Raw genomic sequence first — 16,222 nt, forward strand, 5'->3', positions numbered from 1 at the left:
TATGCCACTAAGTTGTACACATTAAAATGGTTAAAATGGAAATTTTATATTCTGCGAAATTTACCACAGCTGAAAAAAACAAGGATGCAGAGGCCTGGTGGGGCCTCATATTACCCTTTCTGGCTTCCTCGCTGCTGGTATTCATGGCTGTAGCATTCTGCCAGCTCTCGAAAGGCTGCTCCTCGAGCCCACCTAAAGGAATGAGGAAGAAAAGAAGCATGAGGACACATTAGCCTTCTTTGTAGGAGCACCAAGAAATGAGGGAGCAAACCTGGTCACCTGAGGGATGACCAGAATCCCTGGCAGATCAAGAAAGATTTCATAGCAAGGGTTGATTGGGCACCTATCACAGGCTGGGTACTGTTCTAGATGTTAGGGGCCAAAAAGAACCTGCTTTTCCATAACCACGCACATGATTCACAAATTATAAATGGATTACTCTCCTTGACCAGTTCAAGGGTACTTGGAGTCAGATACACAAAGTTAACAGGCAAATCCCAGAGTCAACCTCGAAGTCAGCTTTCTCACCCTCACCTCCATCAGGAAGCCCAAATGTAAACAGGACACAGCCTTCTGGGGTCCCCTGGTGTGGAATGCAGGGAGAAATCATCAGTGCTGCTTTTAAATATGTGATGTGGTCAGTTACGACCTTGGCTTAAATAAGTATTTTGGTTTTCTCTTTGGAGTGAGCCTCATTTTAAAGTTGCTCTGTCGGGCGCCTGGGTGGCTCAGTTGGTTAAGTGTTAGACTTCGGCTCAGGTCACGATCTCACAGTTCGTGAGTTTGAGCCCTGTATCGGGCTCCCTGCTGTCAGCACAGAACCCACTTCAGATCCTATGTCCCCTTCTCTCTTTGCCCCTCCTCCGCTTACACATGCATGAGTGTGTGTGTGTGTGTGTGTGTGTGTGTGTGCGCGCACACGTTCTCTTCCTCTCTCTCTCTCTCTCTTAAAAATAAATAAATAAATAATAAAATAAAATAAAAAGAAACTGCTCTGTTGACTTCCAGGGTGCCTGGGTGGCTCAGTTGGCTAAGCATCCAACTCTTGATTTCAGCTCAGGTCATGATCTCGTGGTTCCTGAGATTGAGCCCTGAGGTGGGCTCTACCCTGATGACTCGGAGCCTGTTTAGGATTCTTTCTCTCCCTCTCTCTGTCTGCCCCCCTCACCCTGCACTCACATGTGTGCACTCTCTCTCTCAACATAAAAAAATAAACATAAAAAAAAAGAAATCCCTTTTGCTAACTTCATGTATTAGGACTCCGTAGACACCGCCTTGGTCAAGAACAGTGATGCTTGTATTTGTTTGCTAGTGGCCATTGGGTATAAGCCTCGTTCACACCTGTCCTCACCAGGAACATGGTCAATCAGCAAATATTATTAGACCCACAGTGAGCCGAAATTGTGTGCACCGGGCGATCGCCAGGCACCAGGTGATCCAGCAGTGAACAAGACAGACGGGTGACATGGGTGGCTGGACGATAAACACTGAACAAGACAGACGGGTGACATGGGTGGCTGGACGATAAACACAAAGTAAGAAAACAAAAGGCCACAATCGTTGTAGGTTCAGAAAACCTGAAGGTCAAAGGCGGTATGTGGTGGAGCACGGTTGGGGCAGTTGCTCAGAAAGGGCCTTCTCTGACCACTGGAGTCAAAGAAACTGACATAGAAGTCTGGGCCAGGATCAGGAAAGAATCTGGATGGGGAATGAGCTTGCCACGTGGAGGGGCTGACAGTGGTGGGCAAGGGGGAACAGACAGAGAGGGAGGCTGGATCCACAGGGATATAGTTGCAGACAGGGAAACAGGGAGGCTGATGAACTAGATACGAGGGACTGAGAGGGGCCCCTAGTGACTCCTACATTTAGGAGTTGTGAAACTGAGTGGGCTGTGACACCAGGGAGCAGATATGAGGGCAAAGCCTATGTCCAGGAGAGACTGTTATATGTATGAAACCACATCAAAGCGACTACAGGACAATCTACTTGGGCAAAATTGTTTCCTGCATTTGTTTAGAAATTTGCAGCTTGCAAAGCAGTTTCCCATATCTCCTTTGACCCTGATTAGAACCTTCTGTGGCAGAAAGGAACCCCATTTTCCAGAGGAGAAAATTGAGACACAAAATGCTTAGCCCGGGGTTGCCAGCCCGTCAGGGAAGCTGGGGGCTCAGGACACGGTCTCCTGGTAGGAAACCTGATGATCTTTGCTGTGCCCCACAGCTCACAGGCTTCCAACAATGCTCGAGGTAGGGTCCCAAACACGCAATCCAATGACCTGGCCCTGAACAAGCAAGGGAGATGACCCTGTGGTCCACCGTGCAGACCGCCTCTTTCCCTCTCCTGACTATGACCGGCAGTGGACCAGACGTGCGCTGACATTTTTGTGTGCCTTCGTCCTGTTCATTCTGCTGCCTTTCTGGCCAACTCGGAATCCACTCACACACTCCCTGCAGCTGCCGGTGCATTCGCTGCCAGCTCCCAGCCCTCTGGGTATTCTTCCAGTTGCGATATCATTTCCTCTCGGGCTAAAGGTCAGGGGAAATCCTGATAGTATGAAAATCGCTGGCCAGCACAGGAATGTGGCATGTGTGGAGTGAAGAAGAGGCTGAAGCCAAAGATCTAGGACTAGCTTAGTCTTGACTGCGTAACTGCGGATAAGACCTTGGGCGTTTGTGTTTTTCATCTGTCAAATGGGCTGTTTGTTTTGAAGACCAAATGAGGTAATGGGTTTGTTTAGGCACTAACTCATTCAACAAATATTTATCCGACACCTGCTACACGCCAGATGCTGTTTCTGCTGCTCAGGATACAACACGGAACAAACTCTACCCTGACCTCATGGAAATTATATTCTGATGGAGGGTAGGGGAGAAAACAAAAAAGCAAATAGGCAACTAAGTATTTAAGTCAGTTGCCGATAAGCACTGTGAAGAAAATAAATGAGGGTGAGGGGAACAGTGGGCACTAGGGACAAGGGGTTGTTTCATGTGAGGTAGAAAAGCAGAAGCCTGAGGAAAGTGAAGGAGAGAGTCCACAGATAATCTGGGGAAGAACATTCCAAATTGAAAAAGCAACAGGGGCAAAGGCCCTGGGGTGGGAGTGTGCTTGGCGGTAGGGAGGCGGGATGATTTGTGAGGGGCAGAGTAGCAGGCAATGAGGCCAGCGGGCAGGGGAGGGTCTGGAGGGTTAGCTCCTGTGGGGGCATTCTGAGGATCTGGCTTTCATTCTGAGGGATCTAGATGACAGCCCGGGGACACGAAAAGGGCTTTGTAACTGCACCGAATTTGAATATGACTGGGGTTATTAGTAGTGGTCAGGAGGGGGACTCAGGGGCTGGCACTTGAAAGGAGATTCCACATAGCACTACCCCAGCATGAAGGGATGGAAAGTTTAGACATGCTTGGCTCTTGCGAAAGGGGTGGAGGGAGGCCATAAATAAATAAATAAATAAATAACCTGTAAGCACAGTCTGGGTTCAAGGTTAGCTGTAGGCTGTGTTTGAGGGAACAAAAGCCAGGAGAGACTGATATTCAGCTCTGCATCAGGCAGAGGAGGGCGGGGGTCAAGGACTTCTGATCCATTGGCCTCCAGGTGCTTGGAGCTATAATAGGAGCAAAAGCTCTGGAGTTGAGGGCAAAGCGGGTGCCCCCTCCCCCCCCCCCCCCCCAGTAAATAGAGGGGGAAAGAATCAGTGTTTCCTAAGTGGCAGTTATGGAGCTGACCATGCGCTGAGAACAGTGCTAAATGAGTTTCTTGTATTGTGTTTTGTAATTCTAGCCTCAAAAAGACACAATGACAAAAGGACCATAAACATCCCCACTTTACAGACGAGGAAACAAGGCTCCAAGAGGTGAAGTGACTTGCTTGTCTTGAGGGTACGGAGATGGTTAGCAATGGTGATAGCTGGAGGTGGGGCCAATCTGACCCCCAAACCTGTGCTTCTTCCCCTCAGCCTCAGGACCAGAAAGAACAAGTGGGGTGCCTGGGAAAGCCTGGGGAAGGGCCCCAAGGGACCCACGGCATTTTCCAAGAGGCCTATGAGAGCTTGGAGCCCTGGGCAGTTAAGAACACAAATCCCCCCTCTGTCATCCTTACCAGCAAGAGACTAGAGAGTGTCTTTTTTTCTCAAAAGGGCAGCAAATCTCATGCTTCCAGTACAGCTAAGCCTGGGATCCACCTGGAGATAATGTGGTTTGGCCACTCCCCATGATGAAACCCTTCCTGAGGCTCTCCACTGCCTTTGGGATGAGTTCTAACTCCTGAAAGGATTGCCTGGCCCCTGTGACAAGGCCCTGCCTGCCTCCTCCTCCTGGGGCCTTGAGGCTGCTACTTTCCCACTCCTACCCAGCCACCCCAAGCTACCTACAGCACCTTGATTTCTATTGTCTTCAGCCACACCCACGTCTTCACCAAATCCAACTGGTGCTTCAAGTGTCAGCAGGGACACTGCGTCTTCTGGGACACTGACCCACTGCTTCTCCCAAGTTTCAAGCACTCTGCTCTGTGCAGTCACAGCCTGGGCTGATTCACATCCCTTACCACAAGGTATCAGCACCTCCTGTCCATTCAGCTGATCCCTCAGTTTGGTTTCTAGTTTCTGGCATCTCAAAGAAAGGGATCTTGTCTTGTCCAACAATGAACACCCAGCACTGTGCCTGGCACATAGCAGACACTCAATAAAATATGAGATGGATGGATAGATAAGTCAGGTAGGCAGTGCTTAAAAAGAGAACTCAATCGGGACACCTGGGTGGCTCAGTCAGTTAAGCATCCGACTTCGGCTCAGGTCTGATCTCACTGTTCATGAGTTCGAGCCCCGCATTGGGCTCTGTGCTGATCGCTCAGAGCCTGGAGCCCGCTTCAGATTCTGTCTCCCTCTCTCTCTCTGTGACCCTCTCCTGCTCACACTCTGTTTCTCTCCCTCAAAAATAAATAAACATTTAAAAAAGAGAGAGAGAGGACTCAATCATTTCTAACGCAGCCTAACTGATGGGAAAATTTGTCTTCATCAGCTTTTATGGGGAGAGGAAAGCAGATATTCTCAGAACAATGGTTTTCAACCTTCAGTGTGATTTGGGATCACCTGGGAAACTTTTTAGAAAAATACTGATGGGGCGCCTGGGTGGTTCAGTCAGTTGAGCATCTGACTTCAGCTCAGGTCATGATCTTGTGGTCCGTAGGTTCGAGCCCCACGTCGGGCTCTGTGCTGAGAGCTCAGAGCCTGGAGCCTGCCTCTGATTCTGTATCTCCTACTCTCTCTGCCCCTCCTCCACTCATGCTCTGTCTCTCTCACTCTCAAAAATGAATAAATGTTAAAAAAAAGTTTTAGGAAGAAAAATACTGATGCCTGGGTCCCACCCACCAGGGGCTTTCTTATTTAACCAGTCTGGGCCTGGGCTGGGCCTTGGGATTTTCAAAAGCTCTTCAGATGATTCTAAGGTACAGCCAAGGTTGAGAGTGACTACTCAGAGAACCTGTGAGAGGCAGTCTCATTTCATGATATTTTCTCACAACTAAACTCTTACTCCCCAAGCTTACCGGTAATGAAAGACATGGGGCTGGAAACAGACATCAAACATTTAAAAAGTCGCTTCTCACATCTAAATCAATGAGAAATGTTGCTCTCTTTCAGTAAAAGCTAGCAAATGAGTAAGACAGGTGTGACTGTGGTTGGAACTGCAGGCATGGGTACCACAGAACAGGGAAGAGAAATACAGCCTGACACAAAGATTGGGGACAATGGGGGAGGGGGCATCGGGTGTGGGGATATATTCTTCCTTGGGTGTAATCGCAAGACAAAAAATATTTGGAAAAAAATATGTATAAATGCTCATATTTGATCTTTGGTTAATTACCTCTTTAGTGAGAGGATATGCAAAGACCTTGTAGATTTCATTAGTCACAGGGGCTTATTCAAACGTCTCCTTTGCATAAGAAACCCAGGCTTACAGCTGGTCTCTGGGAAAGAATGCCCTCCAGGCCTTGAAAAGAGAGCTACAGGCCTGTTCACGCTCTCACTGAAACACAGCAGAGGTCAACGGCCCATGATGCATGGGGCCAGGCTGAAATGTTTCCATCCAGCATTTGCAATTCAATCCCACAGTTTCCTTTATGGAACAATTCACTAAATTCAGAGTTGTTCTTTTTTCTAATTCACCATATAATTCACCTCCCAAGTTCAATTAAGAAGCAATCTGTTAGCAACTTTGGGAGCAAGCTGCTTTTCTTTGGAAAAGCCCAATTTTCTTCCGTTCCCAACAAAAAGTAGCTTAATTATATGCATCATATGAGACATTGATGTATACACAACACTCCTCCACCATAATTAATGAAATATTAACTATATACATCCAAAGACATCTAGGCAGAAAGAGATGGGCTTGTCCAAAGCCCAAGAGGACAGTCTTGTTCCATAGATCAATATTGCTCTATTGAATATATGCTCATGCATAGTGACTATGAATTAATATTCATTAATATGCTAATTATAAACAAAGCTTTATATTAATTATTCCTTCTATCCCTCATTTGTAGAGCCTAACATTTTTTAGTCCTTGGTTTTCTTAAACACCAGAATAACTACCATTTTTAAAGTGTTGACTGTTTGCAGGTACACACCTACGTTAACCTGTTTCATCCTCAAGCTAACCCTCTGAGGTGGATATCGTTCCCATTTTACACGCAGGGTAACTGAGGCTTAGAGCAGGTAAGATATCACTGATGACACAGCCATTGAGAAGAGAGACTGAGATTCTCTCCAGATGGTCTGGTGTCGAATCCTTTCGTATACATCACACGCTAAAGTAACTGGGCCGGGACTACCTCTGCTGTCCATTTACTCACTTTGAAGATACCTGTATTTACAGCTCTGGCCCGCCAGAGGTAAACTTACTATCATGCATCTGCATTGCTTTATTCTAATAAAAAAAAAAAAATCTCCAGCACAAGCTCCTACAAACCACTTCATTACTAGTAACTCAATAACTCAGTAACTCAGTAAACATTGGTTGAGTGTCTGCTTGGGGTAGCACTGTGCCGAGTTCCTGAACACAGGACACACAGGACCTACCTTTATGGTGCCTTCATGGCTCTGGCGCAGAGGATAAAAATCAACAATAAACAATGAGATTGTTGCACAGCAGGATTAAGCACTTTGAAGAAATTACAACAGTTTTAAGAAAGAGCAGTGGGGGGATGGGAGCCCAGGGGAGGCCTCTCTGAGCAGATGGCATTTGGCCTGAGACCCTAAATGATGAAAAGGGGACATCCATCTAGGGACAGTATTCTAGCAAAACAGGCAAAACAAAACCAAAAAAGCAAAAACAAGTAAACAAACCAAAACCCAGCAAGTGACAATGTCCTGGGGAAGGAAAGTGAGTGCCGGAGCGTGGCCGGAGCCAGGGCTGAGGGCACCATGGCGGGCACTGGTGCCTGAGGAACGCACAGCCAGCTTGTACAGGGCTTTGGAGTGTTATCCTCACAGCTATGTCTTAAGCAGTCTTACTTTGCCATGCCCTTTGGTCATATGTAATATGCACAGCAATCCCATGAATAAGTAATATTATTCCTCTTTTACAGAAGAGAAAATGAAGGGTCATGAGTAAGTTGTTCGAGGTCACCCAGCTGGTATGTGACTGAATTTGCATTCCAAGTCTGGCCTGTCTGACTCCAGAATCCATGCTCCTAACCCGTGCCCTCTACCCCACACCTGTACAAGTGCGGTATCAGCGAGCATCTCAGGCAAGGCAGACGGGTGAAGTATCTGCACACCTCCTCTCCGTCAGTGCAAGAAACACCTGCTGAGCTGAGGTTTTAATTATTCATTAGAAAAAAAAAAAAAAAAGAGGCCAAGCCCCCTCGACAGGCTGATTTAGGAATGAACTAGTCAACCACTATGGTAATCAATGTGTAATCCTAAGCAATTCAGTGCCAAGTACATTTTATATCTATGCCAAATTTCAAATGCTACAGAAGGGAAAGGGAAAATGAGTTAAAAGATCATTGCCAACATGTGTTAATGAAATGATTTAATATCAGCATGTGTATAATAAAAAGGGAATTCTTATACACTGCTGGTGGAGGAGGAATATAAATTGGCAACATTTTATGAGGTAATTTAGCAAGGTGTACCAAAATAGGCAGTAAGATGACTTTGACCCAATAATATGACTTCTAGATATTGGCACTAAGGAACTGATTGGCCGTAAAGACAAAAGACTATTCATCTCAACATTTTTATAATAAAGATTGTGATAACTACACCCCTCAACGGGAGGCGGGGGCTAAAGTGAAATATTATATAAAGGGAACACTATGTAACCTCATAAACTGTTTTAGAAGGAAGTTTACCAGCTGGGAAAAATGGTCATATCGTAAGTCAAAACACAGATAAGGAAATAATGCCCAGGGTGATCCAATAGAACTGGGTATGATCCCGTCTTTTCTGAAAAAGCAGATCCAAAAAAGATGGGAGGGAAGTGCTGGGTGGACATACCCACAATACCCATTGTGATTATCTCTGGTTGGCAATTTGGGGGTGAATTTTATTTTCTTACATACTTTGTGTAATTTCCAAATTGCGCTCAACAGATTACTTTTACAATCAGGAAATAAAGGGATTTCCAAAAAAAAAAAAAAGATTACAGCACATACTCACCTATGAACACGTGCTCTGCACTTTGTAGTGCACACGCACACACACATATACACACATAACGCACACACACACAGGCGGCTGCCCGGAAAACCTTTCTCCACTGGGAATGCAAGAAACGTAGCCGTGTTTATGCAGATGGAAAAGTTGTGGTCCCGTCATTTTTCTCTGTTCTGACCATGGAAAGAAAAAGTAATGAGTCCACACCTTGGCAAGATGGAGGCCAGGAAACCTCATGGCTGAGAAGGTGAGAGGGCCTGTCAGAACCTTCCCTGAGACAGTGTTGGGTGGGCAATTCTGAGGTCTGGCCCTCCCTTCTCCAGCCAGTTACCTGGCTCCCACCTGTGTCCAAGCACTGGCTGGTGAGGCCTCAGAATTTGCTCCTGCCCCAGGCAGAAGCTCATGGGAGGCTTCTTAATCATGCAGATTTGAGTGCTGCCTTCCCAGAGCCTCCAGTCAAACATCCATTTTGCTTGGCATTGGACCCTCCCCCAACCTTGAATGGCTGCACCTGCATTTTTCCTGGTCCCTGGTTATTGTTACGGCCATGCCAGATCTCTTCTCAAAGAGAAGTACCTGTGTTCTCAAAAGATCTCTTCCTTAGGTGAGTTCTCAAAGCAGAAGTACCTGTTGCTCACCTGGCTTCAAACTTCCAGCGCTCTCCTGAGCCTGGACTCCAGGCACTCTTGTCACTTGGCCCACACCTTTCATACCCAGCCTGGCCTTGGCTTCTTCGAAGGCTGTTTCCATCACTTATTGCTGCATAACAAACTATCCCTCTCAACTGAATGGCTTAAAATAACCATTTTATGCTTGCTTCTGATTCTGTGGGCCAAGAATGGCAGCAAAGAACAAATGGCGCTGGCTTGTCTGCTCCACAGTGTCTGGGGTCTTAGTTGGGATAGCTCAAATGGCTGAGGGATGGCTACAATGGCTCACGTGGAGCCATAAGTCTGGGGCCTTGGCTCTCTTCCATGCGGCCTCTACACACAGCCCCCTTGGGCTTCCTAACCGCAGAATGCTTCCAAGAGGCAGCCTTCCGAAACGATGAGTCCCAACGTGCCAGTGCTTTGTAAAAGCCTCCGCTTACATCATGCTTTCTAGTTCCCCATTGGCCAAAGCAAGTCGCTTTGGGCTGAGCCCAGAGTCACTGAAGGAGAGGATGGTACCAGCGAATTGACTGTGCCAGGTGAGGTTTGTCAAGGGAGCACAAATGTAACAGCCTACCTACTACCAACCTGATCTCGGTGTATCTGAGGTTCAGGCAAATCAGGTGGTTTGCTAGACGGACCCTACGGTGCAAGGTCCAGAGTCAGAGTGCTTACCGGCAAAGTCTTAGCTTTGCTACTGACTAGCTGTGGGACCTCAAACAAGTCATTTAACCTCTTTCTCCTTCAGTGGCCTCATCCACAGAAGGAGGATTCACCTCATAGGGTTGTTATAAAGATTAAGAGGGATAATACGTGCAAGGCATAGAACAATGCCTGGCCCCAAATCGGCACTCACTGAGTTAGCTGTTACTACTATTACGACTATTACTACTGACTCTAAACAACTCACCCTCCTTCACAAAACCCAGATAGTAAGAGGCAAAACCCAGATGCAATCTTAAGCCCATGTGCCTCCACTGATGGCCTCTATAATAAAGGGCTATTTAGGGCTTCTCCTATACATAGATTTCTAGAAGCTTCTGAAGAGGTGTGCTTCTAAAGCAGGAAGTGGTCAGGTGTGACAGCAGTGGGGCACTAGAGAGGCATGGGGGTAGAAATTCAGATCCACAGTGTTCGGGGCTGCTGGTGAGGCAGCAAGAACCGAAGAGCATTATGGGGCACCAATTAAATCCTTCTTTGAGATGCTGAGGGCCAATCTTTGGGCTTATAAGCTGAATGCATAAAAGGAAGTTTGTGGAAGAACCTCCTCCGGTCCCATTTCTTTCAGGGCTCACTGAACATTATCAGCAATGATCTTTTTTCTGTGTTTGCATGTTAACTGTCTGCATCCATGACACTCTCTAAAACACAAAGCTCCAGCTTCTTCAGTGACGTAACCCCAGGCCTGGGATGGGCCTGGAACAGAGGGAGGAAGGGAGGAAAGAACACACTGGACATTGAGGTTGGTCTCGCAGCAAGAAGTGACGACATCCTGAAGTGGGCGGGCCACAGCAATGGAGAAGAGAGTGCCTAGGTGAGCTCTTTAGGTGATGGCACAATCATTGTTCAGGGTGCAGCTGGATATGAGAAGGGGGGTGGAGGAAAGCCTTCGTCTGCTCTGAGATGTGATAAAGGCACTCCCTTTCGTGGTCATCATGCTGAAATATGCCAGCGGAAAAGAGCATTACGGACAACCCACCAGAACGGTCAACGTAAGAGATTTGGGGTAACTCTAACAGGAAATGTGTATAACTGCAATAGGAGAATTACACATTTTATTGCAATTTGTAAAAATAATAGTAAGTGAAGAAGACACATTCCATGTTCCTGGGTGGATTGAGTAAGTAATATAAATGTGTCAGTTTCTCCAAATGAAGTTATGGGTTTAATGCAACCATGACTCAAATTCTAAGAAGATTTTGTTGGGATCCTCTTGGAGTTTTGTAGGAAAGTGACCCTTACATTCACCTAGAAGAATAAACAAGTGAGGTTATCCAAGACATTTCTAAAACACAAAGAGCAAGGGCAAGGGGGAAGGATGCAGCTCACCAAATATTAAAATACATAAAGAAACTAACATAAGAAGATATATAGATGAACAAGGCGCAAACACTAACACTACTTACAAAAACACACACTATGTGATAGAGGAAACATCCCCAAACGACCAGGAAAGAATATGAAGTAGACAGTGTTGAGATTATTATTCAGAAATTAGGGGGAGAGGGAGGGGTGCCTGGGTGGCTCAGTCAAAGAGCTCACAGCCCAGGCTGGGAGAAAAGGAAAAGATTTAGCCATTTGGGTGCGAACCAGAGAAGGGGTGGTGGAGCTTGAGGGAAAGGCAGATGGGGAGGGGCAAAGACTTTGCGGGCCCTGGGGCAGGAAAGAGGACAGCTTACGGGAGAGTGTCCTAAGCCCTCAGCCCAAGTCCCACCAGAGTGTGATCCCAATGTGTCCTTCCAGCTTCTCTCCCCCACCTGCCAGCCACCCTGAACCCCTTAGTTCTTGCCGCTAAGCTCCCCCTCCTATGACTGCCTTCCACCTGCAATGCACAACCCTTCCAACTACAGCCCTAGCCCAAATCCTTCGAGGCCCAACTCTATTTCTTTCACAAAGGCATCCTCCTTCTCTGTGCTTCATTTACATCTCCCTCGTGGCCTTTTACTCATTCATTCGTTCATTTGTTCCCTCATTTAACAAACTCTTATGGGGCACCTCTCTGCGCCAGGCATTGTACCAAGGGCCAGAGATAGAAAAAGAGACCAGAGGTAAGCCTTCCTTTCAAGAAGCTCCTGGGCCCGATCATACCATGCCCATAGTATTTGTGAACCAAGGCTGTTTTCCCTAATAAGACACTTAACTCCCTGAGGACACAGACAATATCCTGTATATTTCCACCGTGCAGTGTTTGTAACAGATGCTTAACAAATATGTGCATCTGAGTTGGACTGAACTGGGTTGGCTAATGTTTGCATATATTATCCCAGCCAATATTCACTGCACCTGTGTGGGCCAAGGTATTGTTATTGTTGTCCCCATTTTACAGATGAGGAAACTGAGGCTCGATGATGTAAAGCCCTTGATCTGTGGTCACCAGTTGGTATGCAACAGAGCTGGGAGGATCTAACCTTGAGTCTTTGGTCTTTGTCTCCTTGTGTGACAGGAGAAAAGAATGAGGGAAACCCCCAGATAATGGAGAAAAGGTCATCTGGACTCAAGGATTAGGATTCTCACTATGCAGTAAAAAGCTCTTCAGAAGAGGCACACGTGTCCTCATAGAAAATCTTAGGAGGGTTTTACCACATGGCCTTTGCACAGATGACCAAATGACCAATCAAGATTTACAGATGATAGTCTGTAATGGTAATCTCCAAGGGCAAGCCCCATGAATTGGGTCACAGAAGCAGTAGCAAGGAACTCAGGAAATCAAAGAAAGGAAGACCAACCCAAACCCTCTCCAAAGACCTGGAGGAGAGAAGCAGAAAGAGGGTCACGGAATTCCATAGCCTGTCTTTGACCTTTCTGGACAGAAGTCAGCTCAGTTCAAGGAGAACTGCAGAGCAAGGGCTCCACCTTAAAAAGATAATATAGGTAAACAGAGGTTAAAGTGACTAGGGTTTTTCTGGGTGATGGCCCCACGTCAGTGAACCGTGATGGCCCCTTTGTTTCAGAGAGGTTAATATCTATGAATGGTCCTGTTGCACTGATTCACTAGCTCAAAAAGAATCTGTTCCGATGCCAATGCATTTGCTGGGCCATAAACTACCCACCCCCCCAACACACTGAGTACCCTGTTTGCCTTTTTTGTGCTTTTTTCCCCAGTGCCATGCAGAGCCCAGGACATGGCATGCTGTATTACAAGGAGGTGCCAGAGACTGAAAGTTCAAGGAAGAGAAGAAGAGAGCCTCCAGAAGAAGGATCTTCTGTCAGATGACCAGGTGGTAGTTGACGTTCTGACCCTCCTCCCTTGACAGAGAAGAGAGAAGCCGCATGGCCAGTGCCATGGGACCTGATTTAGGGTCCAAAGATGGTGTCCTTTCCCCACTGGCCTGACATGCAAACTCAGATGCCTGGAGCTAGGAGGCCAGGCAAGCAACACATTGGAGTGAAAGAGGCTGGGTATGAGAGATAAATAGGGGTAGTGGGGTCTGTGGCCAACTGCAGGGCACGTGCCCCCCCAGAGTTCAACCCATCATTATGCAACTCCATTGATTGTTGCCATGTGGAAATGCTGGACCAACATGGCCAGATCTCCCAACTTTTCAAGAGAAGCCAGAGTTCTGGATTTTTATGAGAAATCTGATTTTTTAAAATGTTGGCAGTAAGTTTAAAACTGTGAGCACTACAAAACAAACAAAACACATCTGCAGACCAGATTTGGCTGGTGGGCTGACCGCTTAGGGCCTCTGGGCTGCAAAGAGAATGGGAAAGCCATGCCTCTAGGGGGTGCCAGTGTCAGGAAAGACAGGATCTCCTTCCTCAGGCAACAGCAGCCCAGGGCTAGGGGTGCAGGAGGCTGGCAGAGAACGCGGGAAGCAGAAAGCAAGGACCAATGGAAGCGAGTTAGAGGCTCAGCGCCAAGACCAGCACGGCTTTTCTCTCACAGTTTGCGGGCAAACAGCTCATTAAATGACACCAAAGAGAAAGAAGATGACCAGAAGAATGCAGGGTGAGATTCCACTGGCAACTCTACCACCATCGTCACCTCCTCTCTCTGGACCTCCTTGGAAGCCACAGATGTAATGACCCTCAGACCTCGATGTGAACAGCCCCAGAAGAAACGTGACTTTGCTCCAGCCATCCCGCACATCAGCCGCAGGTTAGCACAATGGAAGGGGGAGAGGAGTCTCATCCCAGACTCACACCGGCGGGATCCCCTGCTGCCCCTCAAGCTGCATCTCCAGCTCGCAGGGTGTGGCCCACTTGTCACTGATGCTTGTAAGACAGCCTCAGCTTTCCTTTCTCTCTCCTATCACTGTTTGTTGTCATTTTCTAAGATAGGGCAAAGGGGGCCACTGCCAGATTTCTGCCAATCTATATGGGAGCCCGTTGGAGGGCCCCTGGAAGGTCCAGGTTAGATGCAATTTAAGTAGAACATTCTGAAGTTCCATGAGGCATCAAATGAAGGAGAAGCCAAAGATATGGTGGTTCTCTAATTAGCTGTGCATGTAGCAGAAACCACACATTTAGTCTCCACACATTTATGGATTATCTTTGGCAAAAGAACCAGGAGACTCATTCTTGGCCCTCAGGAAGCTTAGAGCTTTTATAGATAAGAAAACAGCCTTTACAGATAAGAAAAGGGATGTCCCATGAAGTGAAGTGACATGGCCAAGGTCTGTGTGTTGTGCAGTGGGTAACTCTGAAGGGCTGGGGCACTGGTTTTGTCCAAGAACAAATGAGTTCATCACCATGCCCAGGAAGAAAATACTTGAGTAGTAAACTGCATTTGTGACACAGGTCTGTCTCCATCTGTACCAAAATGCACACATCTAGAAGAGGCCAAGAGATACAAAAGCAAAGGTGCTTAGCATTAAGAAAACTAAAATATTTAGGGGGTGATTACTTACTGGGTAAAAGCATCCTTTAATTCATCAAAAAGGATTCACCACAGGGTTCTCTTAAGTCACGGTGAGGAGTATTTTTTATACCTAGGCCACTGATATTAGAACAATTGACTGGAAGGCAGCATAGGTAAGATTGCTTTAAGTATGGTTTACTGCATTTCATTCTGCCTTAGAGATCAACTAACATTTAAGTTAAAAACAGGAAACAGAGAATTCCATTCAATAAATACAAATGAAAACATACACAGTTAAAGGGCAGTGAAAGTGGAATCAGACTAAGAAGAACCGGAGAGGTAAGGCATTATCTTTCTGTCGGCCAAAACTGGGAGGCAACGACTGGGTCCTCATCTGACACAGGCAGTCCCTGGCTCTCAGGAGACTGTGTTCCCAAATTCCATGTATTAAGATGGCTGATGGGAACTCATAAAGTATTTTCCCATGGAAATAACAGAAATGGCAAAGTGGGTGTGAGGTCCCCAGGCTTGGCCCCAAGACCAAGTTAACCTGAAAGGGACTGCTTCCACACCTCCATGCCTGGCGGGTCTTCACTCACCAATCAGCTCTTCAAACCGAAGGCTGCTCCATCACTCATTCTTCTCTGGAGCCACAGACACAGACCTGCCACCTGCCTCCATCATAACTATGTCTCCTCCTCTTACCTCCCCGGGGTTCTGTTGTCAGACCTGTGGTCAACTCATGTTATACTCTCTCCCCAAGAGATTCCTTCCACGCTTAGGATTTCCACAGTACCCCTACCTAGGGAGGTACTGCGGGCAACCAGCAGGGGACACTCGAGTTGAGGATCATGATGGGAACTCAGGCATGGTGGCCATGCCATGATGGGCCATGATGGTGGCCATGCCATGATGGGTCAGGTGCAAGAAGAGGCAAAAGCAAAAATGAGATATTTTATGATCCCTGAGAAGAGAGGCCAGCTTTGCTCCTCTCTCTCCAATTCCTAGTCCAGTCCCCAAGAGGCCGGATCTCCCCAGCTTCTGTGTGTTGGTGGCCCAGAGAATATATTGTTAAGTAAATTCTTCACTTGAGCTATCTTGAGTGGGATTCTGTATGTTGAAACGGAGAGAACTTTGCCTACAATGCCACGTACTAAATCCTGTCTGTCCGGGCTTCTCCAGCTTATCTCCCAATTTTGACTCAGGCTCCCGGATTTGAGGTCCATGAGGGGCCCAGGATTACAGCTCCCTGGATGAATCCCTGAGGGTGCTCACCGCCCCTCACTCACCCAGCTCGGGCTCCAAGTGGACTCCCAGCCCAGTTTCCGCAAATTCTGAGAAATGCAGTCATAACAAAAATCAACCTAAAGGTGAATTTACTTTTCCTAACACTTCAAG

General features: G+C 47.0%; 1 protein-coding gene across 1 annotated transcript in view; it reads right to left on the reverse strand.

The window, feature by feature from the left end:
• The window catches only part of TLL2 (tolloid like 2), a 121,192-nt gene that overhangs the window by 68,968 nt on the left and 36,002 nt on the right, over nt 1-16,222 (reverse strand). Inside the window, exon 3 of the mRNA XM_042960931.1 lies at nt 115-192. Within this exon, the coding sequence (XP_042816865.1) occupies nt 115-192 (78 nt within the window). The remainder of the gene's footprint in view (nt 1-114; nt 193-16,222) is intronic.

The sequence above is a fragment of the Panthera tigris genome, chromosome D2 (genome assembly GCF_018350195.1).
Source record: "Panthera tigris isolate Pti1 chromosome D2, P.tigris_Pti1_mat1.1, whole genome shotgun sequence".
Classification (NCBI taxonomy): Eukaryota; Metazoa; Chordata; class Mammalia; order Carnivora; family Felidae; genus Panthera; species Panthera tigris.